Here is a 26,099-nt window from a genome sequence, read left to right on the forward strand (position 1 = left end):
GCCCAGTTGTTGCTTTCTCTTTGAGAGGATCTTAAAGCTGTCTGACTTTATCCTGCCAGCCCTCCTCCTTGAGCTTTAGCTTGCTCTATTCATTTACCTAATCAGAGGAAGCTCCAGCTTTATTAATCTCTAGTTTCTAGATGTTCTGTTGCATACTAATCATCTGCTCATCCTTAGATTTAAATGTGGCTGCTGTGTATTTTTGGCAAAGATTTTTGGAAAAAACAAAAACTCAGGGTTCATTAACATTTTAAAATTAAAAACAGTTTATTTCAGACATTTAAAAACACCAACAATAGAAATAACACAAAAAAACAGATTTGAATGAATGGGTTTGTTCTCCTTCCACTTGTCATTTTACGTGAGTAGATAAGGCAAACCAGCCTTCTCGCTCCCTCCGCTTGTCCTTCTGTTGTGGATGAGGAAACATACATTTACATCCAAGTGATAACACTTTAATAACATTTGATAACAGTCAAAATCTACAGCCTGTTTGTGCACCTGTAATTTTCCATCCCTCTCTTCAAACCCAAAGCTACGAGAAGACACATCAGAACCAGCAGATCTGTAAACAAATATAATCATGACCTTTAATTCCCAAAATTTATTTTCACAAAAACCTAAACAGTCAATTGTTGTTGTTTTACAAAATTTTACTTTCATTTTTTTCTTTCTTTCCCCCAGTTTTTGAAAGATTTTTTTTCTTTAACTTGTTAGTGAAATAAAAATCCAGTTTGTAATCAACAGCCTGACAGTTCCTGCTTATGCACAGACTGTTTAAACCCAGCAGTCACTCACAGTCTCTCTGCACCACCCTGTAACCGGGGTTCCCGCTCAGGCACCAGATTCAATGTCTGTGAGCTTCCTTCTCCGGCTGAAAATGAGATGATGTGCTGATTTTTTAAAACATGTTTGTCCAGACGGCAACATGCTATTTAGTTTGACCAACTATACCTGCTGTATTTGGGCTGAAGGCCGAGGGAGGAATGGGAGAGACAGAGGGAGAGCCTCTGACTGCAACACTTTGCTTCTGTTGCTCGATGAGCTCCAGCAGTCGACTCCGAGCTGCTGCGCTCTGCTTGTTGAGCTCCAGGAGGCGCTGCTCCACACTGTTTACACTGAGGCTGTTTGATGATGTTGCCTGAGAAAAAAAAAAAAACAACTCATTATTAAGCAAAATGTTTTTGAAGTTAATGAAAGAATTAGACATTAATTGTTTCTTAAAGTTGATGCTCCTTTTTTCCTTTTAGTATGGATTTTAATCAGAAACATGCAAGAAGTGCTTGCTCCATTCAGACAAACCAAGGGGATGTTTGCAAGTGTGGACAGTACATCAGACACTGTTAATGTTTCTATTTACTTGCCCCTTGCAAATTAAGTGCAAAGTAAAACTAATAAATATGCTCTTTATGTCTTTATAGTGCTGTGGAATAATGTGTTCAGAAGCAATGCAAGTTAAAACCTCGTGTTGTTTGAAAGAGAGAGGAGACATAAAACATTCTTTCTAATAAATTTTAACAATAGAGTATTTAATTTAAAACTGAACAAACCTTTTGGGTGAGAGGCAAAACGTCTTTGCAGGACAAAAAAGAAGTCCAGATGCCTTCGATTCAAGCTATCAATATTACTATGAACTGGATGACTGAGACTCTACACCATGTTGCATTTAGTTGTAAATATACAGTGCCACACAGTTCAGTGATAAGTGGAAAAAGAAAGCTACAAGAACATCATCTTATTCCTATATTTCCCTGTGTAAAACCAACCAGTCACACACTTAATGGGTCTGGATGTTGGCTTGTTAGAAATATACTGGATTAATAGAGTTACAGATTTCTGGAAATTATCTCACCTGCTCAAGAGTTTCTGAAGCTTTACGGCCATCTGACATGGAATTCACCTGCTGAGCGGCCTGTTCGTCTGGAGCTTGGATGTGTTGGCTCGCCCTGTCTGTGCCGCTGGACCCACACATCCTCCTTTCCTCGACACTTTGAGGTGTGAGTCTTCCTGTGCTGATGGGGCTCGACCTTCTCCGCTCATTGTTGCTGCTGGGTAATGTTCCAACCCCTGACCCATGGCACCTGGCCTGATGGAGCTGAGCCTTGATCAGTTCATTCTGTCTGCTTAGCTCAGCAATCTCAGCCAACATTGCGCCTGGAGAGGACTGCAGGTGAAGGAGGTCAGAGATCAGTGAGGAGTTGGAGGGAAGTCTGCTGAGTTGTAAACTAGTGGGACTCGAGGCAGAGCCATCAGCCTGGATATCCTCACAGGAACCAAGAAAATCTACAGGGGGAAACTGGTGTTGAAGGGGCACAGGTTGAGTCCCTGTGGAAAAGACATATTTAGGTTTCTTAGATATGACTGACATAGGACCAAATGAGAAGTTAAAACCAGAAAAGAATGAAGGTGCTACCAGGACTTTTCAGCCAGTTATCTGTCTGACGAGGTGGGGAGAGCAGAATGGCAGGTGAAACACTGACTTGTGTTGGCTCAGGAACTCCCTCAGGAATTGGAGCAGTCTGACAGACTGAAACACAAAAATTCAAAAGCAAAAATCAGTTATTTGTGATTTACAACAAATCCAAAGATCATGTGTGTGTAGACAAACCTGCAGCTCTGGCATCAAAGTCTTGGGGTAGACTTGTTTGCTCTCCCAGTAGCCCAAGTCCTCCCATCACCAACACCACTGTGTCCAACCTCTGCTCCAGTTCTGCTGTGCGCTGCTGTAATCCTGCCTGAACGGCACCAACAATAGATAAGAGAGAGACAGATGATAAAGAGAACAATTTAAGAGCACAGTTGAAATCCAGAGGATATAGTAGTCTTAATATATCACCTGCAGGGCAGCCACTTCTTCTCTCAAAGTCATGGTTTCAGCAGTGAGAGCATCAATAACCCCTCTCTGCTCTTTCAACTCCTCCTCCAGTCTTTTTCCCTCCGCCTCATTCTGAGGTTCAGCTTCCCGCTAACACAAAACAGGAGAACACGTGAACTTAAAAACATTGAAGATGTCACTTTTTCAAGATATTTAAAGTACAATATTCTCAATAGCATAAGTTTTATATAACAAATTTGGATTTGGATTTTTAAATTGTGCATTGTCTACACATGGTGTTTAATACAGAAAGAATGGGTATTCAACAGTACCTGTTTGAGAAGGTGTACTAAACGGCCAAGTGTGGAGACCAGGGCGACAGAGAAACCTGTGAGGCCTTGTGCTCTGTGCTGTTTTGAACTCTGGGGTGATGCTCTTGCTGTGTCGGGACTCAGGGTGTCTAACTCTGCCTCCACATGACCCAACATGGCCTGGAGCAGGCCCAGAGTAGACTGATCCCCACTGAGAGAGGTAACAGATGAAACATCAAAACTATGAGAAACATCCTTCCTGATCCCATTCGTGTAATTGCTGATCCTTCCTGAGAAATAGAAAAACACATTTTCTGATATAGCAGTAGTGTCACATTGACAATTTAGTTCAAAAGAAAATCAGTGCCTTGCAGACATTACCTGATTTACTGAATGGAAATTCAGGCTTCAGAACCTGAGAGACCATGACAGAGGTTTCTTCCTCATCTTCCTCTGACTGACTCTGTTTGGACCGAACACGCCGAACAGCTACAGTGGCATTCAGAGCTGAAACAAAATGGGATGTCTATGCATGCTGACCTTTGAAGCCTTACATAAGAGTACACAGCTCACTGTAATTTGTTGTGATCACTGCACTAAATTCCTTAATGCAACTTGCCCGTTTGATCTGGTGCTCTTCCCGATGTGCAGGGAGTCACAGGAACATAATCTCTGTCTTCTCTGTGATTGTTGGGGTGCTTGCCTTTTTGTTGCTGTGTCACTCTACTCCGAGAGTGGGTCTTCATTTTTTGTACATTGGCCCTGCAAATAAATACATGATGACCAATCTGGTAGTGATAACAGAAACGTATTGAGTGGTAGTGGGTTTTGCAGAAATTGATACCTTCGAATTATATCATTCTCTGAACTGCAGGATGGATCGGCATCCTCCTCTCTGTGGTTTTCGTTTGAAATTTCTAGTTCATTAAGAGCCTGAATGCAAAGTACATTACTTTCACCAATAACATATGCAGAATAAATAATACACAAAATAACTTATATAGTATTACTCTTTAAACATCTCACACACAATATATACTATTAGGATGATTATTAAAATCTCAGTCTCTCACACCTCTTGATCCATCATAGAATGGCTGAGGAGAGACAGGTGAGTTGGAGGATCTGGTTTTTGGATAACAGGCAGTTCTGAGTCTGAATCACAATTTGGAGCCATGGTCACACTGGGATGCCCTGTGGAAATGCACATATAGCACTATAGTATCTATACAACCATGGTTTTGACAATGGAAATAATCTTCATAATCTTTAACATGTATATGACATCTGAACATCTATCAAACATGTTTAATTACCTGTGTGTCTCCGCGGAGCATCTCCAAACAGGTCTTTGACAACAGCCATGGCTCTGTCAGAGCGGGCCAACACATCCTGCAGCAACAGCTGATCAGAGAAAACCTACAGCAACACACCACCATGCAAGAGAAGTGTGTTTGACCCAGTACAGTAAACATACATAAACAAAAATGTGCAAACCAATTATCCCACACACCTCCCTAATGATGCTGAGGCTGGCCTGGTCCATGGGCACAGGGCTCCCAGAATGCCTTAAACGCCGTTTCAGTGCTTTCTCTTTCAGCTCCCACTGAGCTGCAGTTTTGTTATGTGACTTATGAATCTCATGCCGATAACTCTGAGGTAAACAACAATCAGAAAATTATGAATGGGATGGAAAGAAGATCATATATCTTGACACTTCCTGACTTAATTTCTTTATTCTGAATTATATGCTATTATACTGCACAGTATTAAAAATTTATTGCAGCTAACTTTACGTAAAGAATTCATGCTTTTTGAGTAACTGCCCAACAAGCACACCATTAAAGACCTTACCAGTTCAGCAGGTGTTAACTTGTGCACAGACAGGTCAGTAACAGTGTTCTGAAACCAAAAAGCCAGCTGTTAGATTTTACAAGAAGTCTTTCATCAAAACAAAATATGAAATGTGCATTACTTGAGATAACTTTATTGATTGTTAATGGTTTAGCAAATAAGAATAGCTAGCATCTTACAATTCTCAATTTATATGAACCTTTTCCATATAAATAGCTGTTAACTGTTACGATTAATAATTTTATTTTATTTGTATCAAGTGCAACATCTTACACTACTTACCACCCAGTCTCGTTTAGGACACGTTGCCTTTTTTTGTCGAACAGGCCTTTTTCCTTTGCTTTGTTGTTGTGTACGCCCCGCTCTTACAAACGACATCTTGTCACAGTCAGCAATTTAAGATTAGTCACGAGTCTTTGCACAGAAACACAAAACATGGCCAGATAACATAATTTGAACGACGTACTAAGCTAGCTGCTGTAGACCTTACTCAACTTCAACTCTGAGCTTTGGGATGGTTTAGCTTCTTTTTAGCTACAATATTGTTTAAAACGGAAGAAAAAACACTTACGTTTATAAGGAGGAGCCACGGTGAGCATAAAAAGTGGCTTTAGTGATATTTTTGCAGCCACTTGAAGGCTAAACTCTTTGGTAGTCTCAAATAATCTTAAGTTTGTTGTGTGACAGTTTTTTTTTTCAAGAGTTGCGCGCCACTTCCTGTCTTGTTGCCACGGATACCGTTTCAGGGTATAGCACGACGGGAAATGAAGTTCTTCGAGGTTTTGCAGCAACTTGCGTCCTTTATTATGTCTATGCTTGCGTCCCTGTTGTTGCTTCACTACCTTCTTATGGATTTACCTATAGCCATAAATCGTTATGAAAAGATCAGTTCTTACAAAGTAATAAAAAAAAACATAGAAATTAGTTTTGTCCCCTTTCATCATTCGCATGAACTTAGTCAAAATTTACCCCTTAAGTGTTCTGCTATCCATTTTACAAACTATAAGCCATTTTCCTATTAAAGATGAATGAATGAATGCTAGCTTGCTTGTATTCTCCTTTAGCAGGTGTATGTAGGGGTGTGAACATCAACATCACCACTAGATGGCAGTGTCACCACACATTTGTAATTGAGCAGAAGGCGGTCGCGAAACTCCACTTTGAGTTTCAGTTGATATTAAGTTTGAAATACTTAATAAAAAAAATACCATGATCATGTAAATTTTGCAAATAAATTGCAAATATTGCTGAATGTCAACCTGACATTTTTTTCCTCTGAGATCAAAGCTGTCGATCCCTTGAAATGTATTTTTTTTACTAATTATCTGTTGGATATATTTGGTTTCCATTCTGGAAAAAAAACCAATGTAGGCCTAATTTAAACGAAAAAGAACGTTGCAAGAGATAACTAAATTGTGGTTTCACACAATCCTAAAATAGCTTGGGAAGTTGCTGTCATTCATAAACAGAGTTTTCTCAGTAAAAAATACTCAAACCTGAACGGAACCTCTCCAAGTAAACAAAATATCATAGGAAAGCTATATGAAGCTACCAATAGTTTGTCCGAAATAATTCCTTCAGAATCAAAACACCTCCTCTTCAACATGACATTTAGCCTTTATTATCACTTGTGTAAAAGTGATCATAAAAACGTGCTTTTATTGAGCACATGTTGTGCATTTTGCCCAAATACTAAGTTCTAGAGGCGAATTGTTATTCTTAATAACGGTCATTTGAATTTTTGAAGTGGTTTATTTGAAAGGGTTAAACAGGAAGTTGACAAATATTCACTTTACCTTGATCCTGCTCATTCCTTGGTGCATCACTGTATTACAGTAAGGTGTGTATTTGCATCTTCTACACGCCCCTCTCTCTCTTTCTCTCTGACACAAACTTGGATACATTGCAGTTTAATCGGGCCACAGTGACTCACACTTTGGCCCACAGACTTCTGGCGCTCAACAATGTAGGCCACGCCACAAAAGTTTGAAACTTTACGCATGGAGCTGGCGGCAAGACGGGTCAGGAGTGACAGCAGCTGCGCGCCCAAGGAGCAGGCTACAAATGTTGGTTACTCTGCATCTCCCTGGAAAGTCATTTGAAAAGCTGGAGGAACACTGCTGCGATGCCAAAGGAAATCCATTAGACTTTCCGTACTGGATTTACCAGAGCTCTGAAGATTTACAACTGGAGTATCAGTTAAGCTTTGGTACATATAATTTCGATGACAGTTTTACTTTCAGTAACATCAACTTTTGTGTTTTGTGGGAAACCAGGATAATTGCTTACATACAAAGTCACTTTTGGAGAGGTTGGATCTAAATTACGCACCGGATTTTTTTAACAAATGCCAGCCTCTAAGTGGTCTGCGGCTCCCTCATTTCTTCCTTCCAGCTCCCTTTACCGCACCGACCAAGCGTATCATCACCCTCTTCACCAGATTCGACGCGGGGAGTAAAAGAAAAGTCTCTCCGTTTTTCATCCCACCAGCGTGCAGCCCCACAATGTGGGGAGGAGGTTTCCCGATATCTGTCAGCGTGATTGTGACTTTGCTCCTGATCATTATCGATGTAAAGGCCAGCGGAGAGTTCTGCCACGGCTGGCACGACTCCCAGGGCGCCTGGAAAGAAGGGTTCCAGTGCCCGGAGAAGATCGACGCAGAGGATGCGATCATCTGTTGTGGCAAATGTGAGCTACGCTACTGCTGCTCCAGCACGGACGCACGGCTGGATCAGGGGAGTTGCGAGAACGATAAGCAGGCACAGGAGCCCGGAACAGAGAACAAAGAAAACAAGAACTCCCGTGCAGGTAGAAGTTTATTTTTGTGAAAAAAAAAACGATCATGAATAATAATAAACGTAAGCATCCCATATTATGTGAGTATGGTAGTGCAAACAAACTAAAGGCATTGCAGAAGACGGCAAAGAGAGAAAAAAAAAAAAAAAAAAAAAAAAAGCATATTAAATTATTCTGGTGTTCTAGGTGTTGAGAAAGCCACCAAGAGTTTCGGGAACGGCACAGTTAAAGCCTCGTTTCATTTATGTCAGGAAAAGCTAGACCTGTTGCTTGTGAAAAGTTGGTAGTTGTAGCTGATCTCTGAGTTTTTAATCATTTGATGACTAAAAGACTGTTATAACCCAATTTTAAAGGCTATAAGTGCACATGCACAGGATGTCTTGTAAATCTGAAATATGACCTATGTCAAGCTTTAGTTTCCTCTCATTAACCCAGCAGACTACCAGTATCAGCCTGTCAGTGGGCTCATCTGCTGCCTGTCCCACTTGGCAAAGACAGCTGCACAGGAGACAGCAGACTCCCCCCAAAAACCAGTTAACTGCACTCACAAATGGCAAACTGTGCCATGCTGCTGCACTTTATAAATAGCTGTGTTTGTTCTGTAACAGGGCTAGAGACTTTCAGGCTCAGATCACGCTGTCCCCACGGGGATCAAATTTGGACTTGACCGGATCTTGGACAGTGGCTCACTATGGGTGCTGACAGCCCTGTTCATAAAGCACTCAAATCGTGTTATGTGTCATTTCCTACCAGGTTCCTGTACAACAGAACTTCCCCTCACCCACTACCTCTCTGGTGTCAGTGTACTTTGAAGAGATTTACAGTCAGAGTTGCTTCCAATAACACACACAAACTACATTACAGAGAACCATCATTACCTAAACCAAAGGCAAAAATCCATATTTTCCAGCATATATAGGGGATTAGGTGACAACAATACAACTTCTTTCCCCATTTTGGCCCCTCTTTCATCATTGCTTACATTCCCATAAGTTAATCTTCCAGAAAGTTTCTTGGAGCTTTGTCATAACTTCGAAAAAGGTCAAGAATACTATGAAGCAAACAACGGACATAAGAGGAAATGTAACAGACTTTTTTTTTTTTTTTCCTTGGAGGATATTATGTCCCCTTTGGCTTTGTAGCTACATTGTAATCTTTCATTTTCTACTATCATACCTTATCACTGCAGGAAGAGGTATTCCACTCAGTGGCCACCAGCCAAAATAACCTAAAGAAAAGCTGCTTTTTTCCTCACTAAGAACAGAGGAAGTGTATTTTTTCCCATGTAAAGCCCAGTTTGCTTTGTGCATTTTACACATTTTTCATATGCTTACAGCCTATTAATCATATAAGAAAGATACACACCACAGTGTCAGAAAATAACGGGCAAGAAATTATTAATGTGCTTAACATGAGGGAACATGTGGTATTTAGGAACAGGAGAATGCCCGTGGGATAGCCCAAGGAGACAGAGGGAGCCCAGCCAACTAGTCAACCACAAAGGTTCTGTCCAAAACAAGAGCTTAAGAGTGGGGGCTGCTGTTACTGCAGCATGGCTGCCACAGCTCAGCTGCAACAACAGGTGTGGACGAGTGACAGGGAACAATAGGAGGGCTTTGACTGCCATGTGCACTAAAAGCAAATCTCTGTGCTCACTCAAGCAAAAGTGTAGAGATCCTTTGGAAAATGAAAGGCAGTCATAAGCTAAATTTGACCTGATAGGAGGGATGAATACGTATCCTCATGCTCAGTAGTGGAAAAAAAGTGCATTTCAAATACTGTACTTAGAATGTAAAAATATTTCTTCATTACACTTCTGGTTAAGATTATTGTTCTTTAGATGTCTTAGACGTGGCAGCTCCACTCGAGAGACAACTCCACCAATAATTGTCAGTCTAAAGAGATAGAATTGTCTGACATTTTACAATAGGGTTAAAAACTTATATTTTACAGTAGGGTTAAAAAGTTAAAAGTTTGCTAAGCACAAGAAAACTTTTAAACAACTTTATAAGGAGGCTTTACATGGGTAGATACATTTTGATGCTCTATAGTATATTAATCACCTTTTAAACTTCTAGATATGAAACAACAGGACTGATTATAGTTCCAACTTACTTAGCTTGAAACAGCATTATCAGTAAAGCACTACAGTACTTAGAATTTAGAAATTATGGAATACATATTACTAGTGTAATACAGTATAGTTAGACTGTAATGTTCTAACTTTGTGATTGTGCCTGCTGGAGCTTAAGTTGGACCTTTTTTTCTCCATCATTGATTTACTGTACAGTTTTGGAGGGAAGCTCTGGAGTGAAACCAAGGATGAAGGCAAGAAATTAGCTTTTTTTTTGTTTTGTAGTGCAAAAAAAAAGGAGTGGAGGCATGTTGGAGATGTTGGTATTCATGGCCATATAAGTGCAGAAAAAGAGGGCAGCAAAAACCTCCCAGGGGACACTTCTTCTCATGTATCCTATATACGTCACTATAAAGTCATGTTTACTGTTTGATCTGAAGTCGATATCACTTATTGTCCAGAGGAAACGGGTCAAGGTCCTGGTTTGTTTCATGTCTCTGTGCCTCAGCCGACTTTTGTGGCCAGCATGTTGTCATGATGCCTTTACTCCCTATACCAAAGAGTGACCTGCAGCTCTTAACAGGTTCTGTGCAGTAATCCTCTTAATACCCTGCGACTTTGGATGAGCATTTCGAAAAAGTCATATGGATGTATTTCAAAGAGTTCCGAGACAAAAGGAAACTGGAGCCAGCTGCCACCTTTCTCGTGCTGGCATACAGTTTCAATTCATGACAACATGGGTACACTCAAAATGGAATATAATTACACCCTGTGGGAACAATAATCCTCAACTAATCACTTATAAAGTAACATGGTCGTTATTGTGTTTGGAAGGTGTTTGTGTGCACGAGGACAGGAATGAATGGTTGAGGGAAACACCTCAAGAGTGATCTCATTTTAAATGTTTCAGTCGAATTCACTGTTTTTACCATTTGGCAAAAAGGTCCAGTGAGAAAAATAGGAAAGTTATTGTTGATCACGTTTCAAAGTTGTTGCTGGAGCACCTCCTGCTCACTTAACACATTTGCACTCGGAAACCAAGGGCTTTCACATATAAAAATGTCAAAACTTTACATGTTCAGTAACACCACTGATGCCTGACCCAGAAAACCAGACTCTGATTGGTGGAAATATGAGTTTCAGAAGTGTTTCCAAGTTTTATTTGCTGTTAAACTAAAAGAAGGAAAAGATCAGTGAGAAGGAACTGGCTTATTTCTGATTTACAGGGCCGAGTGATCTCCCATTCTGCTACATTAAATCAGTCCAAGTTAATACTTTTCTTCAAGTACATGCCAAGCACCACAGTTCAGCTAGAGAAACTTATTTTCAAAGGCTTAGTCATAAATAGCTGAAGAAAAAGAGGGGTCACAAATATCTGTTAGCAACTGGTTTTGAGAATGTCACCCATTCCAACATGGGGTCAAGGAGGCTGGGGACACAGCAGGGTGTGGAGGATTAAAACAGATCAAAACAAAGTTAATAACTACTAATGAGAGCCCGTGACTCCCTGGGGATCCACTCCTGTTCAACTTTTCTTCCACTCAGGTCCAAACACTTCTCTTGTTAAATCTTTTGTCTTTCATCAAACCCATTCACATCCTGTGCAGAGAGGGTAAACAACGACGATGACATTATTTAGTGTACAAGTTTGATGTTCATTTTACAACTCAGTTATCAACTAAAAAAGATTTAACTATCATTTAATGCTTTCTTTTTAGTGCCCATCTATGTGCCGTTCCTGATCGTGGGCTCCGTGTTCGTAGCCTTCATCCTGGTGGGTTCTGTGGTTGCCGTGTGTTGCTGCCGCTGCCTCCGACCCAAGCAGGAACTGTCATCGGCAGGTGCCACAGGAGGCGGGGCCGCTGGTGGGCGCCTCTTGGAAACCATCCCCATGATGGCTAACACCTCCAGGGGTTCTTCGTCCCGACAATCCAGCACAGCCACTTCGTCCAGCTCCTCTGCACCGCCCACGGCCCCACGCACGGTCCCACCTCCTATGATGCGGGCTCAGGCCTCCTGCTGCCTGCCGCCCGATGCCAGTGTCTTCGTCAACATGCCCACTAACTTCTCTGTTCTCAACTGCCAGCAAGCAACCCAAATCATGTCTCACCAGGGACAGTTCTTACACCCACAATACATCGGCTATGCCCACCCAGTGTCCCCTACCCCAACCTTTTTGGACCCTGCTCAGGGAGGATATAGACCCCTCCAGTCTCCCTGCCCTCCTCCTACTGGTGGGTCTAGTGTCACTAGTGACCAGAAATACCCTCCTGTGACAGTGTGATGAGGGGCCAGCCTGCAGACCACTCTACCACTTTGTTGCAAACTTGAAGTTTAACCCACGAGGGCTGCAGAAGAGACATTTGGGTACACTGTCAGGGTTGGGGGAGAAAAAAAAAAAAAAAAAAAGGTGGGAGGGTACACTGAGGTAAAGCTGTTTCTGGTAGCGGGGCCTGTCCTGCTATTGGGTGTGGTGTCCGTTTAGTGTCTCATATGATCTCTTGGTAAGTCACACTGAGCTAAGCTCAGCCTATGATGGGTTAAGATAGATTCAAAGACAAAACTGCAGGTTGAAGGGTCACACAGCCAAGATAGTAACAACACAGATTTCAGAGGTGTCTGCAGCTCAAATAATGACAGTATATGTTTGTGTGTTTGCATGGATACCGATGTGATTTGTAAAAAAAAAAAAAAAAAAGATTATATGTGCAGGAATGAGTGATGACTGGATGATTTATAGCAGTAAATGTATGAAAAATGGATATTCAAGCGAGAATAATATGACCACAAGCAGTTTACGCCATGTGCACCATCTGTGCTTGTGAATGCCTGTGACTGGTTTACACAAAATGGTATATTTTGTTTGTGTTGAAAGAATGAGGAAAGAAAGTGTGTAGACAGATGTTAGTACTGTATGTGTGAGAGAGAATGAGGGAGAGTGTGAACTGTGGAGGGATGTGGTCTCATGAGTAACTGTGAGTGAACTGTGTGTAATGGGAAATGCAGGTGGTGTGATGTGAAAGGCAGTTGCAGTCTCCCAGTAGGCCATTTAAACTCTAATGAAGTGAACACAGGACACAGACTGTGACGCTCCACCCAACTTATACAATCCCCTCTCCTGCCATCCAGAAAGAAAAAAAAAAAAAAACAAAACAAAAAAACCCACAAATACCCCAACAGCCCCGAGCAGAAATACACTCACAGACCCCTGAATATGACAATTTTCACACAAAGCTGGCGGTTAATGTTGCTTGGACGTTCGAGTGTGTGACACAGAGGGGAGTCAGCTCTTTGGAGATTTCAGAGTTAATTACACAGCAAAAACTCTGCCAGCCACCTCCTTCAGATCTCTCCTGTGAGAAGTGTGTAACAGAGCAGCAGAGTCATTTTCTATTTACAAAAAAGGTACAAAAGTGGCAGTATTTGGTTAGCAAAAATTTTAAAAAAAGAAGGAAAAAAGGAAACTTTCTTTAGTTTTCATATATTTTCTGTACTGTGGTACAGCTCGGTCACTGATAACTGAGAAACATGTAGTGAGAAGAATGTGCCGCTTTTCTGTGCGCAGCTTGAGATGTCCTTAAATACTAAAACTGGTATGTTTCTGCACTTCTTTTGTACTTCAAGGACAATGTCTCTATGATACAGTGCGCAGCTTGTGAGGAAAAAAAAGAGCATATGTCAAATGTTGGATTCATTTTAAATTGAATGTGTTTTCTCGCTCTAAAATCCCATCATGCAGAAGAAATGTTTTTCATATGAATTTTAAAAATAAACATTTCAAAACAAACAGCAGAGGGCTGAAAGTTTGTTTCAGCATTTTGTCATCTTGCATAGAAACACACTGAGCGATGGTTTGTGCTTTAATAAGCAACAAGGTATGAGTGCCAATAAAAAGATGCAGACCAAAAAAAAAAAAAACTGATGAATGGGTCGCCTTAATCCCTTAGAAACACTCGCACAAAGAGACACGTACTTAAGCTATCAGACACCATACACATTCAGACAGGCCTACCTCCCACAGACAACACAATGAATAACCGTCACATCACCTGACACACAAATGAAAAATAACAAACCAGAACAATGGACAGTTTAAAGCTTTGACGATGTGGAGGGGTAGTTTTGGCAGTGTCTTCCAAAAGCTAAGCCACAGTAATATGGAAATCAGAGCAGGACACTGGATTCACCAGGGAGGACTTGAACAGCATAAATGGAGCGGCCCGATGGATTCTCCATACTGCAGCAGCTGTAGTTGGTTTGGGCTGGGCTGTGTCCAGGAAGGTGGGTGGGAAAGAGATCTCTAGTTGAGGAGGAATAATCTCCTAATGGTCTGTCTACACCGACTCTCCTGAGCTTAAAGAGGGAGTGTGGGAGAGGTTTGATTCTGTTAATATATAAAATCATATGCAGCTCATGTCAAATCATCTTGCTCTATGTATTTTTCCCCTTTTTCTATTTTCAGCATGAAATGTAAACCAAACTTCTTCAGCTTCCCTGGAGCTACAGTTGAACCCAAATCTCCCTGCTTAACTACATAAGCACTCAGCTAACAGTCAAAACACAAAGACATTTAGTCAGGCCATGGATTGATTAGATTTAATGATTAGGACTCGAATGGACAACCCCTCCACCCTCACCACTCTCCCAACCCTTCAGTCCTGCATTCCTGAACCAGAGTGTCCTTAACACGGAGCACACAGACAATGGACTCTACATTCGAACAAATCCCAGGGCCAGAGAAACACATGATCCATGCGAGTGTTTCAATCAAATCCCCTCTGTTTGGATGCCTGTTAGGAGCAGTTCAAGTAAAATATTCTCTCTAAAACATGTCTCCACACATGAGTACAAAAACAGATATTAATGAAAAGGAAAAAAAATATATAAACGCATACATGTTAATGTTCACTTTAATAAAAAAAAAAGAAAGAAAAAGTCCAGTAAATAGCAGATATCCAACAGAACTGTGGGAGCAGAAGTGCTATTGCCAGTTATGCTGCTTCTACATGAGCTGCTGATGATGCTAGATCACGTCATTAATCACAGGAAAATATATTATAAAAAAAAGGGAGGAAAAAAAGAGATGATGTGCTGTAGAGAAGACATATGGAGGCTGCAGAGCCACTATGAGATGCAGAGATAAGGAAGAGTTGAAGAGAGAGATAAGAGAGAAGAGGTCCCAGTGGGGTAGGAGGAGCTGCAGCAGGGTGGTGGTTCAGTTTGGGGTGAGTGTTCTGCCTCAGTAGCAGTTTTGCGGTGTCTGGCAGTGGCAAGAGGGCCTGTAGCTGTGATGCAGAACTCCAGCCGGTCCTTGGTCTACACTTCCCTCCTACCTTTTTTTAAGGAATTCAACCTGCGGCTGGATGTATGCGAGTGTGTGTGCATGTTTATTTGGACATCCCCTTCTGCGACGGCATGTGATGACAGAAGACATGAACCCTCCTCTTGAGAGGGAGATGAGAGGTAACCTTGGAAGCAAACACACGTGAACAGACACACACATGCACACAAATACAGGAGCACCAAATGCGTGCAGACATACATGCACAGGCAGATACAGACGCACTGCAATGCACACACACACGCACACACTTACATTGACACACAGTGGCGTGAAGCAAACCCAGTCTGAGCGGTATACAGATAAGAGTAGCAGTCTGAGTTTGAATTGGCATGTCTGTACGTGGATATGATCGCTCATGCCAGTGCAGCTTTTGTGAGTTTCATTGTTCAGTATTTGGCCTGGTCCCTTCTCCCAACTCTGTCCTCCATGCGCCGACGACGGCCCCCACACCTGACCGTGACCCTCCCCTGCTCCCCCACCCCACCCCAGCTTGGGGTCAGGTCATTGTTCCAGTAAGGCCACAGCAGGGGTTGGTCACCCGATTTGAGGGTGCCAGTTAAGTCTGTTTCCACTGTCACCTTGACAACCTTTGTTATTGTGAGCCAAAGCCTTGATCGGAGTGGGGCTAGAGGCTGGGGCGCTGACGGGTGGTGTCGTAGGAGCGAACTACCTGGGACTGAGACACCACACCGTGCTCCTCCTGAGAGAAGGCATAGCCATCTGTAGAGAGACAAAAGGGGACAAATCTCAAATTATTATTTATTTGCGTGGATGAATTCCTAAATAATATTTCTGCTGTTAAGATAGATGTCAGTTTTTACAACTGTTGCACTTGTAATAAGAATTAACTGGAGAAAGACACACTAAAATGACTTTTTTTCCTCATGGCTTTCCCAAGCTAGTACATGACACACATTATACAATGTGGATAATGTCATAGCACATCTCTAATAACACACACTTACGTGACACAGTCTGCTGCACTGAGTTTGAGCGTCCTACACTTGAAGGTGTTTTCCTAAAGACTCTTGTCAGCAGATGGGCTCGTTCGTTTAGACTGCAAAAAGATGAAAAAGAAAAGTTACTCCACAGCTTCAGAGCACTCAGCACTTTTCTACTAATGGTTAATAGAGACTAACTGAATCAACTACACAGCACCAGTACTAGCAACTGTGAAGGTTTTTTTATTCACATATGCACATATTTTTAGTATCTTTGATATTAAGATTTCAGTTGAGACGGGTGGCTTGATAGCTTTAAGGATCTGTACATTTTTAGGGTGTAGATGCAATAGTGTTCCTGAGCAACGAACCACATACACATACAACCACATACCAGAAAAAATAAGCTTTTCCTTCAAGGATCAACATTAAAACATACCGATTAACAAGCTAAATTCTGGGGGACTTAAGGACCACAAAGGGGTGGTTTTGATATCAATTGCTTCTGACATTCAATTCAGTCTAACAGTAAGTCATACACTGCTTGCAGACTAACAGGCCATCCACAGTCAACTAGTCCTCACCCCTTGGCCACTCCTCTCCTCATAACTCCCCCCTTTCCAAGAAGAAGAGTGGGACCTCTGTTCTAAGACCACACGCCGTCACGGCTCCTCTCCTCCCGTGACCAAATAGAACCAAACCATTTTTTTCATATTCCACACAAATGTACGCATATTTATTACATCCTTGAATTTCCCTTGAATCCCATCACTATCACTGTCGCCATAAAGTATACATATTGGATGTAACTTGAGGACACTGACTTCCAGATCAGGATTGGCTGAAAGAATATATTCTGCACAGTTATCCTCTACTGTAGCACTGAAATTATGGTTTTCCCCAGAACTTGCTTTATTCTGCAGTGATAACGATCAGTGGACTGGTTAAGAACTACAGTATTCCCAAGGCTAACATTTGGAACAAGTAGTTAGGAAACTCCTCTAAATAAATATGACTCTTGGAAATCTTCTGAGTTTTTGTAAAGAATAGAGAAAAATGAGGAGCTCTTAAGTTTGCTTAAGAAGTCTTTGGCCAAAAAAGTAATGTCTATTAGATAGATAACAGCACAGTGAATGATAAAAGATGAAATGGCAGCTGGACAAATACATGAACAGCTTGTGCATTGCTATGATCCAAGCTGTCCTCTCTCCAACTGTGATGTCTCTCCATGAATACCTGCTGATTCAAAAGAGCCCGAGGATGTGCTACTTTTGAACTCTTCCTTTGGGACAATCCCGTACTGTACCTTTCCACCCATTCCCATGCCTAACCAAAGAGCTCCTCAGGAACTGCAAACACAGATGTGATCTTTTTCATTTCACTCCACTGACTCTCTGCCCACCCTTACTTTCCTTTTTTGATTTGGAATTGAGAGGATGCAAAGGATCTTGTCTTTGCATCCATGGGTGTAAAAGCCGGTTTCAGTGAAGGATGGGGCCCTGCGTGAGGGTGAAGAGGAGCACTCACTCATCCCTCCCTTACTTGGAACATACCTCAAGCTTCCTCAGCTAATTTCAAGCTTTCTATACATTACTCATAATTTTAGATTTTTTGTATTATTTAGTTACACACAGCTGGGTAATTAATACCAACATGCTTTAAGTACTAAATCATATCAACTATATTTGTAAAAAAAAATTCAATTTGACACTGGTAATTTTAAACTATACATGATATTTTGTACTTAATCTGCTTGTTTTATTGATTAAAAGGAAACGCTAAGAATGTTATGTTTTTAAACATAGAAACTGACTTGATTGAAATAAAAGATTAATGTAAAATGTTTTGGATTAGAAAAATAAATTTTTTATGTATGTATGTATGTATGTATGTTTGTTGACTATTTAACTACATAGGTCACTTCTAGTATTTGCACATATTTTCCCAACAGCAACCGGTGCATTTTGTTCTAACACGGCCCCACAAACACCACACACAAAGCTAAGTCACAGTCTGAGGAGCTACAGCCAAACAGTAAACACACCAGGTCTGTACAGCAGTTCAAATTGGTCCACCTATGAAGAAATTCAGAGGAATAGGAAAAATTGAAGACCATAAAAGTATGCAGATTTATAAAAAAAAAGGTAAAAAAAGAGAGAAATATGAACTCAGATCATGAAAACCATGTGAATGCCACTAAAAAGCAGCTTGCAGTATGGCACACAGGTGATTACAAGTCAGAGTTCACACAGTGGAGCAGTGCAAACCCAGAAACTACCTCTGCAGAGCAGTTCTGGTTCTATGGGACCTCCGCCTTGCCTTCAGCCCTATGGACGGTTCCCACAGGGGACGCAAAAATAGTTAATTTTCATTTTTACGTAAAGGCTACACAAATGATTACAATAGAGCTAAGACATATTTCTACTGCAGAGTAAAAAAAAGTACAAATTAAGATATATTAAGCAAATGGGCAGGAACAATTTGATGTGCAGACTAAGAAATAATTGCACTAGAAGACAAAAAAAAGAAAAAAAAAAACAAGAAAGAGCATTAATAATGATGCTACTGAAAATGAATGTGAATTTTGATGAGAACCTCTGGTGCTTTGGAGATTTTACATACCTGCGGCCACTGGAATCCCGAAGCACTGCTGCCCCAGGGTCAACTGCCCGTGCCTCCAACTCCTGCACCTCCTCCAGCAAAGACTTCCTCACAGTGCGACGTGTACTGCAAAATAGAAATAACCTCATCAGACCCATGACGGAAAGTCTTAGTTCTTCAAATTGCAGACACATGCGATTCATAAAATGAAGTGTGCGTAAGCGCTGACATAGACTCAATATGGGTTATGTAAACGATTAAGCTAAGTTAAACAGTTTCTGTATAGATTCAAACATATTTATGTTAAATATGTTCTACTTACGCTGTCCAAGCAAAATCTTTGAGTAAACACGCAGTAGGCACCAGGATCAGACCTAGCCAGAAGTGCCAACACTGCATCACCTTGCCAGCCTGCAATGACAACACACAGGCTCCATTTGTTTTTGCTTGCACATTAATTCAAGTTGAAGATTAAGTTTTCTTCTAAGCAAACAAGCACAAATTAACCAACACTGTGGTGGAGGCACAGAGATAAGTGTCAAAGGGCAGTAAAAGTCATACAGTGCATAGAGCGTGGAAGTAACCAAAATTTAACACTTCTAATCTTTGCCAAACCTTTATTTACAGCTTTCTTAAAGCCTGTGTACACACCACAAACTGGCCTAAACACAACATTCCCACATCTGAAATAATGCTTCTGTGAAACTGAATGATAAAACGCCAGTGAGTAACCACAGATTACCCCCCTCCTACCCGTTTCTGCAGTCCAGCTGCAAGCCAGCTCATTGACCTACAACCCCATTCTTGGTCTGTCTCCCAGGATTAATCATGCGTCTAACCACTGTCTGTCAGTCTGTCTCTCCCTGCTTCTTACTCCCACACATCTTTCTCTTGTGATTCCCTTCGATCTCACTCTTTCACAATTTTCTTTCATCATTAATGACTGTTGCCTCTGTTGCTTGCCCTCACCTGCTTCTGATAATCCCAAAGTTTTCTCCTACTTCCCCAACATCTCCTTTTTGGCTAAGTGCAAAAGCTTTGCGGTCTTTTACAAGCCTAACTCTTTGTGTCTGGGTATAAGTCTACCAATTCATTGCTCATATCATACGTTTTCTGCATCCTGAGTTTTAAACAGGGATAAAGAGATAATTTGACTCAGAGAAGAGAAGGTAATGAGGAAAATGAGTCAGGCAACCTCTGCACAAAACACCCACACAGAGACACGCGATTCACTTTTACTGCACTGGAAATATGGAATGTCACACACTGAGGATGGAAGATGCGGAGGACAAATTATTTTCTGTACTTTGTTAAAAGCAGTAGAATCAGACTATGAAGTCTACACCACTTTATAATCACCACAGTTATTCCGAGTGGAATTATACAGCTCTTTTCCATCCTGTTTCCCCCCTGGACAGATGGAAATATAGATAGCAGGAGCAGGGGAAATGAGAGAGGTAATGGCGTAGTTAGGGGGGGATGATGGAGAGGAAAGGGGGGGTGGTAGTTGAGTGTCTCTGACCATTCCCCAGTTAGTCTGAGCAGCTGCAGAGATATTTGACTGCATTCCTGATTTCTGACACAAATTGAATTAATGGGCTGAGGGGAGTTGAGATGGCCCGATTCATTCACCTACCCAACTCAGAGGGGCACCTCATCCCATCCCAGCCTTCATCCTCAAACTCTTAAAATGAGTCTCTGAATCACTGGGTCCAACAAACAAACAGTCTTTACACCTCAGCAATACAGACAGCAGCCCACCCTCTTGAGTCAACACCTTCACAGAGGGCAGTTAAAGACAGGGGTTCGGGTGACATGCAGCAGGTGCGGGAAGCCTGCTGAGAGGGGCTGCAGGGGTATGAACCTCCCCCTGGGGCTCCAGCAGTGCCGACATGGAACACCCAAGAGGTGGGTCTCATAGACACCATGTATTAGAAGAAGAAGGAGGGAAGGGTAGCTGATTTTGTAGAAAAAAGTTGTAGAGGGAAGGGCTCTGTCAGTCCCAATCACCCCGTTATTGAAATGAATGACATGTTTACAAATAGCAACTTGCCTGGCCCAGCATGTCAGGGGCAATGGGGATAGTGGGCCAGATGGCAGAGTAGACGGCAAAGAAGACCATCCAGAGCACCATGCTTCCCCACACTGCCAGGTGGGAAAACTAAAACATGGGAAAAAAAAAGATAAAAGAAGGCAAAGAAAAGAACAAAGGGGAGTTATAAAAAGGAAGATGCAGACAGACAACATGAGGTCAAATAGTTTACATACAGCTCATCCAAATATAGACCACCTTTCCCTCCCATCTTCCCCAGTCTTCATCCAACTCTGATCTGCTGTAAGGGGATACTTTGTGAATTCCTCTGGGACCTTGCTTCATTACTGCCAGACTGTTGTGTGGACAGCTGAACGGACAAAGGTGTCAGAGCCTGGCTATACTTCCCGACTTTGTCACTCCAACAGTGGGTATAAACCAAATAAAGTGACTGCCACGGCGTGAGCTGCTGTTTTCTTAAACTCATCATCCACTTTTGCTTTTGTTGTTTTGGGACTGACAGTTGAAATCACACATGTAGTCAGATGCTTTGCTTTGTTTATTAATTCTTTGTTCTGATTTTTCCCAGTTTATTTGCTCCAAAATGACTCATATACAAGATATAATAAGGCTTAAACTAGCATTTTTTTTTCTCTCTAGAATAATCTTTTGTTTTCTTTTCAATTATTATTATTTAAACACAGTTTTGCCAACTACAAATGGTGAAAAACTGTCAAATACAATTTAAGTAAAACTGACTTCTTCAATTTTATCATTTTGTCTAATTGTCATTAGGACAAATCCACAATTATAACAAGTTAAAAACATAGAAGTGTAGCTCCACTAAATAATCTCACTAAAACCAAATAGAGTGTAAAACATTCCTCATGACTTGAATAGAACATTCTTTGAAAAGGATAAGGACATCTGGGCTCAAAGTTAGCTGTAAATTCAATCTGTTTTGCTCTTATGTTACTGTATTTAATATAAATCTAACAGATGGTATTCTAACAGTTTCTGGGTCTGTTTTTCTCCTCTGCTGTGCTCTGTCTGAGCAGCTATGATGTCCATTTGTTCCTTGAAAGATTAATCTTTCAAAGCACACTAAGCAGTTCTCACAGCTGCTTCACCGTAAATTTTCTCAATTAATTTAAACGGTGATGAAAAATTTAATCCATCAACATTTGGATGTTTATGTGTATGGATTTATTTCAAATCTTGCAGGCTAGCAAAAAAATATCAACTACATTTGATGTGGTTAGAAGAAAAGGTGCAGGTGACTGCAGTTAGAGAAACCTCAAACATCCACCACAAGATCAAGGTATAATATGAAGCACTGAGACAGTAAAGTCATGAGCGCAACACCCCTCCTCTCTCTTTATGATCGGTTGAGTAAAATACAGCACATGTGGTTTGGTTTATTATAAGCGTGTTAATGTTCCTACCCTGGTCCAAGCGGTGGTCTCCATTCCAGCTTTCAGACATACAGTAACTACCACATACTGCGCACATGCACACAAAGACGTACAAAAAGAGGAGTGGAAACATGAAAAGAAAAAAAACAAAACACAGAAAAGCAGATTAGTTCACTGGTGACTGTGGAGATAATAAACATTAATGTTATATAGTAAACATCTGCTAAAACATCCAGGACCCCCACACCCCCTGGCCTACATGTACATACAGCACAAAAATAAAAACAACAGACATTAGGGTTGTAGGGTCTAAAATGATAGCAGGAGTGTGAGATAGATGAGTGAATAGAGAAAAGATTGATGAGCATGGAGAAGAGAGAGACTGGCTAGACGAGACCAGATTGACTGGAGACTCAAAAGGGGTCTGAGGAAGAAGCACAGTGCTGCAGAGCCGGTGTGTACACAAACACTGAGGAGGTGAAAAAAATAATCTGCACAGAGAAAATATAAGTAAGATGCTTACTGTGTAGACCATATTTCCTGCAAACAGATAGTCATTGCCCTGACCGTTGCTGAAGGGAGAGTCTGTGGAGAACATACAAACATTAGCTTCATAACGAAGTGTCAAGTCAAATCAATGGACTGCAAAACAATTGCTGGTTTAAGTCACTTACCATGCTCCAACATTTTGAGTGGAAACCAAAAGAGAATAATTGAATGAATCAGTGCATTGATACAGTGTCCCCAAAACACCTGCAAGACAGTGTGAAAAGTAAAAAACAGGTCAGTGCAAACTAATACACATATATGCCCCTGTGCATATGAAAACGTACAAAAACAGCAATTCTTCAAACAACACACAACTTCTTCTGTGTTGGTACCATCAAAAGTGCCCATCTGTACTGTAAACACACATATTAGCACACACTCATGCACATACAGTAGCCAAAAATGAAAGACTTCCTTATTCTGGGACTATGAATCACATTAAGAGTTGTCATGGAAACACCCCAGTCTCCATGCCACCCTTGTTTACTCACTGAAGTCCCAAACAAACAGCCAGCATCACTCCTCAGATTCCAAGCAACTATGAGTTGAATGAGATGGAGAAAAATTATTTGTGTGAGTGTGTGCGAGTGTGTGTACCTTGGTGTTGAAGCCTTCAGCGTTCTGGGTAATACGGTAGAGCTGTGGGAAACGGAGCATGTTTTGCTGGCTGCACGGCCGGTCAAAAATCCCAAGAGTAAATGGAGGCAGTGCGGTAAATATCTGCAGGATACAAAACAGACACATGAAAACATAAAAAAAACATAACAAAATGCACAAATGGCATTACTTTGTTTAGCTCCACTTTGATTGTTCTTATCAGGACATCAGCCAAAGAAGAAAAAAAAATGGGGGGGGGTGTTAGTGTTTTAAAAATGGGGAGCCTAAAGGCATCAGCAGTCAGACGTAAAGTACACACAACTGTCATCAGAGCACATAAATAGACAAGCTTACAGACATCTCTGGCATGCAAAGAAAGTAGTGATAAGAAGACAAAGTGGACGAGATTAATTAAGAGATAGAGAGCAGATTATACCAGCTAAGTGAAAATGGGAAAAGACCTGAGAGTGAGGAAAAGATCAGAAAAACAGAACAGAGTAAGTTTGACAAGGACTGCGGGTGGATACTCACCACATTGTAGAGGCCTATACACCAGCGTTCAAAAAGGATTTGGCCAGAGAATCCATTCACAAAGGCAAACCAGAGCTGGGGTACAAAGAGAGGGATGAGAGGAACAATAGCAGAGGGTAAAACTGCCTTAGGGAGGCACTGATAGTGGAAGGCATAGGGAGAGATGGACAAATGTGTGCCTCGCTTTACAAAATTATATGGACACATGAGAAAATCAACTTTGCAGAACACAAGATTGAGCGTAAAGATGCAGAATATATAAACATCGTTGTATCCTTCCTGCAGCTCTATGAACCATAAGACATGAAGCTGTGAATGCATTCTTCATGCATGTTTTAGCCCACCCAGAAACCACTTTCAGTCTTTGCAGAAGTTAATCTACTGAAGCACAGTATCTAATGTGAGTCTGGCCCAGAGTACGCCTTCATTAATGCCTTAATGCGAGCACACACACACACACACACACACACACACACACACACACACACACACACACACACACACACACACACAAGAAGCAGACACAAGCTGATCTGAGTACAGATAGAGAAAATGTTTGGGGCCGCTGATGGGAGTTGTGGCATTCCTGGGGCATACAGTGGAGCGTACAGCCTAGGGGTGAGGTCAGATACAAACACTCTCTTTCTCTCACACTCACCCATCCCCCTTATTCTGTCTCCACTAAGTGGACAGAGACAGTCTGACCTTTGGCCTAGAGGGCTCTGCTGGAAGCCAATTATGCGAGATAATCATGGAAACACATATTTACACACAGGGACAAAGTGGTGCTGTGAGTGGGACAGTAGGCTACAGGCTGTGGCTCCCACGAGGACCAGCACCTGCTGGCATTCTTAACTTTAGACAGCGGAGTGAGGTGGTGGGTGGGTGGGAGTGAACACAGCTGACAATTGCCCTTCATAGCAGACAGGCTGGGGCTGAAGTGCCTCTTCATCTCACACACACATGCAAACAGCATTCTTATTTCCATCAATTCTTAGGACAGTACACTAATTTGCAGTAATTTTCCTGTTGATATACTCAAACCATAACTATAACTTGCCTGACTTTAACCCTTCCCTAAACCCTACACGAATCTCCAACCTAAAATGCAGTGATTTTTTTGTCCCCAAAAGGCAGAAAGGTAAGTACATACAACATGCGTAATTCAAGTACATGCACACACAGCAGCTGACCTTAAGGGCCAAGGTCTCATCACTGCTGATCTAAGGATACTTTTATGTACAAGTGTATGCATGTGTGTGTGTAAAAGAGACAGAAAGCAGACACCAGAAGGGCACCTCGTCCATCACTGTCAGCCATGTCGACAAACAGCTGCAAAACGTCTCTGTTAATGTAACTGTTTTGGTGTGTGAGAGTGTGTGTAAGGCAGACGGGTGTGGTGGTAAAGCTCTTACCTCTATTATGTAGAGGACTACATTCTTATAGAAGCAATAGAGGATGCACTTTGTGACACGGTTGTAGCTCCATGCCCCATGGACCAACAGAAGCTTCTCCAGGTAGGAGAACTGCACACCAAAGAAAAAAACAAGAATACAGAATTATCTATTCTTAGAAGACAAAGGCTAAAAGTGAAAATCAGAGGCAGATGGAGAACAGAGACTACATGAGGAAAGTTACAGAGAAGAGGAAGCTAATGCAAAAGAAGATTTGCAACACAAGCTCAAATCATTAGACAACTCTTCATTTAACAGTTTTTTCCTTCATATAATTTTGTTCAGAGATGCCTTTGAGTTCAATCTTACAATTTCATAAGTCCACAAGACCCATTTTAAAAAGTGTTTTAAATTTTTGTTCGAATTCAAGATGTCAATTAATCTTTTTCTTTGACAATTTTAAAAGCTTGTACCACCACACGTTCTCCTGGTTTGCAGATAACTTGACATTTATATCACCTGTTTTTCCCCATGTAATGTTTGTTTGGATAAGTTGTAGTCCAAACAAGTTAAAAGACCTTAGTTAAAGTTACACGAGGCCTGAAAATTCATGGGGTACATCCCTCAAGAGTGAAGATCAATACAGAAAATAAGTATCTAAATGTTCAATCTGCAAATCTGTTTCTGTATTCAGTATTTGTAATGGCTTTCTTTTGTTGTCATTGTGGATGCATTGAAATATTTCAGACAGTAAAAGCTTGTGAGGGTAAGTGAATTCTCCTTTCATTCATTTTTCTGACATAAGGTTAAAGCTCAAGATCAAGTAAATAATAAGCAGACAGGAC

At 41.3% G+C, this 26,099-nt stretch overlaps 3 protein-coding genes across 8 annotated transcripts in view; 1 reads left to right on the forward strand and 2 right to left on the reverse strand.

Moving 5' to 3' along the window:
* Positions 1–248: 248 nt before the first annotated feature.
* On the reverse strand, positions 249–5,710 carry spice1 (spindle and centriole associated protein 1). 2 transcript variants are annotated; one of them, XM_041969064.1, is made up of 18 exons: positions 5,552–5,710; positions 5,263–5,358; positions 4,981–5,028; positions 4,640–4,780; positions 4,443–4,545; positions 4,202–4,320; positions 3,971–4,059; positions 3,746–3,888; positions 3,508–3,633; positions 3,148–3,416; positions 2,837–2,965; positions 2,609–2,735; positions 2,414–2,527; positions 1,853–2,325; positions 955–1,141; positions 799–874; positions 502–565; positions 249–409 (listed from the first exon to the last, which is right to left on the reverse strand). In XM_041969064.1, the coding sequence occupies exons 2-18, from the start codon at positions 5,356–5,358 to the stop codon at positions 353–355; spliced, it is 2,361 nt and encodes a 786-aa protein (XP_041824998.1). In that variant the 5' UTR covers positions 5,552–5,710; the 3' UTR covers positions 249–352. The 2 variants fall into 2 exon arrangements, with proteins under 2 accessions (XP_041824998.1, XP_041824997.1); XM_041969063.1 differs by having other exon boundaries at positions 5,263–5,394.
* Positions 5,711–6,843: 1,133 nt separating this feature from the next.
* On the forward strand, positions 6,844–13,287 carry LOC121629081 (protein shisa-2). Its single transcript, XM_041968592.1, has 2 exons — positions 6,844–7,788; positions 11,569–13,287. The coding sequence occupies exons 1-2, from the start codon at positions 7,485–7,487 to the stop codon at positions 12,132–12,134; spliced, it is 870 nt and encodes a 289-aa protein (XP_041824526.1). The 5' UTR covers positions 6,844–7,484; the 3' UTR covers positions 12,135–13,287.
* A 241-nt stretch (positions 13,288–13,528) lies between these two features.
* atp8a2 (ATPase phospholipid transporting 8A2) overlaps positions 13,529–26,099 on the reverse strand; it is a 48,355-nt gene continuing 35,784 nt past the window's right edge. For all 5 annotated transcript variants that reach the window (XM_041968587.1, XM_041968588.1, XM_041968586.1 and 2 more), the window contains 11 exons: positions 25,276–25,386; positions 23,861–23,935; positions 23,330–23,452; positions 22,858–22,936; positions 22,707–22,768; positions 22,214–22,270; positions 20,790–20,897; positions 19,059–19,147; positions 18,758–18,862; positions 16,160–16,251; positions 13,529–15,914 (listed from right to left, as the gene is read on the reverse strand). In XM_041968587.1, the coding sequence (XP_041824521.1) occupies positions 15,820–15,914; positions 16,160–16,251; positions 18,758–18,862; positions 19,059–19,147; positions 20,790–20,897; positions 22,214–22,270; positions 22,707–22,768; positions 22,858–22,936; positions 23,330–23,452; positions 23,861–23,935; positions 25,276–25,386 (996 nt within the window). In that variant the 3' untranslated portion in view covers positions 13,529–15,819. The remainder of the gene's footprint in view (positions 15,915–16,159; positions 16,252–18,757; positions 18,863–19,058; positions 19,148–20,789; positions 20,898–22,213; positions 22,271–22,706; positions 22,769–22,857; positions 22,937–23,329; positions 23,453–23,860; positions 23,936–25,275; positions 25,387–26,099) is intronic.

Source organism: Melanotaenia boesemani, chromosome 18 (assembly GCF_017639745.1).
Source record: "Melanotaenia boesemani isolate fMelBoe1 chromosome 18, fMelBoe1.pri, whole genome shotgun sequence".
Lineage (NCBI taxonomy): Eukaryota > Metazoa > Chordata > Actinopteri > Atheriniformes > Melanotaeniidae > Melanotaenia > Melanotaenia boesemani.

Excerpts from the sequence above, each read along its gene's own strand:
- LOC121629081 (XM_041968592.1), top strand. The coding sequence starts at position 7,485 with ATGTGGGGAGGAGGTTTCCCGATATCTGTCAGCGTGATTGTGACTTTG. Across the intron at positions 7,789-11,568 it reads AAACAAGAACTCCCGTGCAG|TGCCCATCTATGTGCCGTTC; the intron begins GTAGAAGTTTAT and ends CTTTCTTTTTAG.
- spice1 (XM_041969064.1), bottom strand. The coding sequence starts at position 5,358 with ATGTCGTTTGTAAGAGCGGGGCGTACACAACAACAAAGCAAAGGAAAA. Across the intron at positions 4,781-4,980 it reads AGTTAACACCTGCTGAACTG|AGTTATCGGCATGAGATTCA; the intron begins GTAAGGTCTTTA and ends TGTTTACCTCAG. Across the intron at positions 3,889-3,970 it reads GAGAATGATATAATTCGAAG|GGCCAATGTACAAAAAATGA; the intron begins GTATCAATTTCT and ends ATTTATTTGCAG.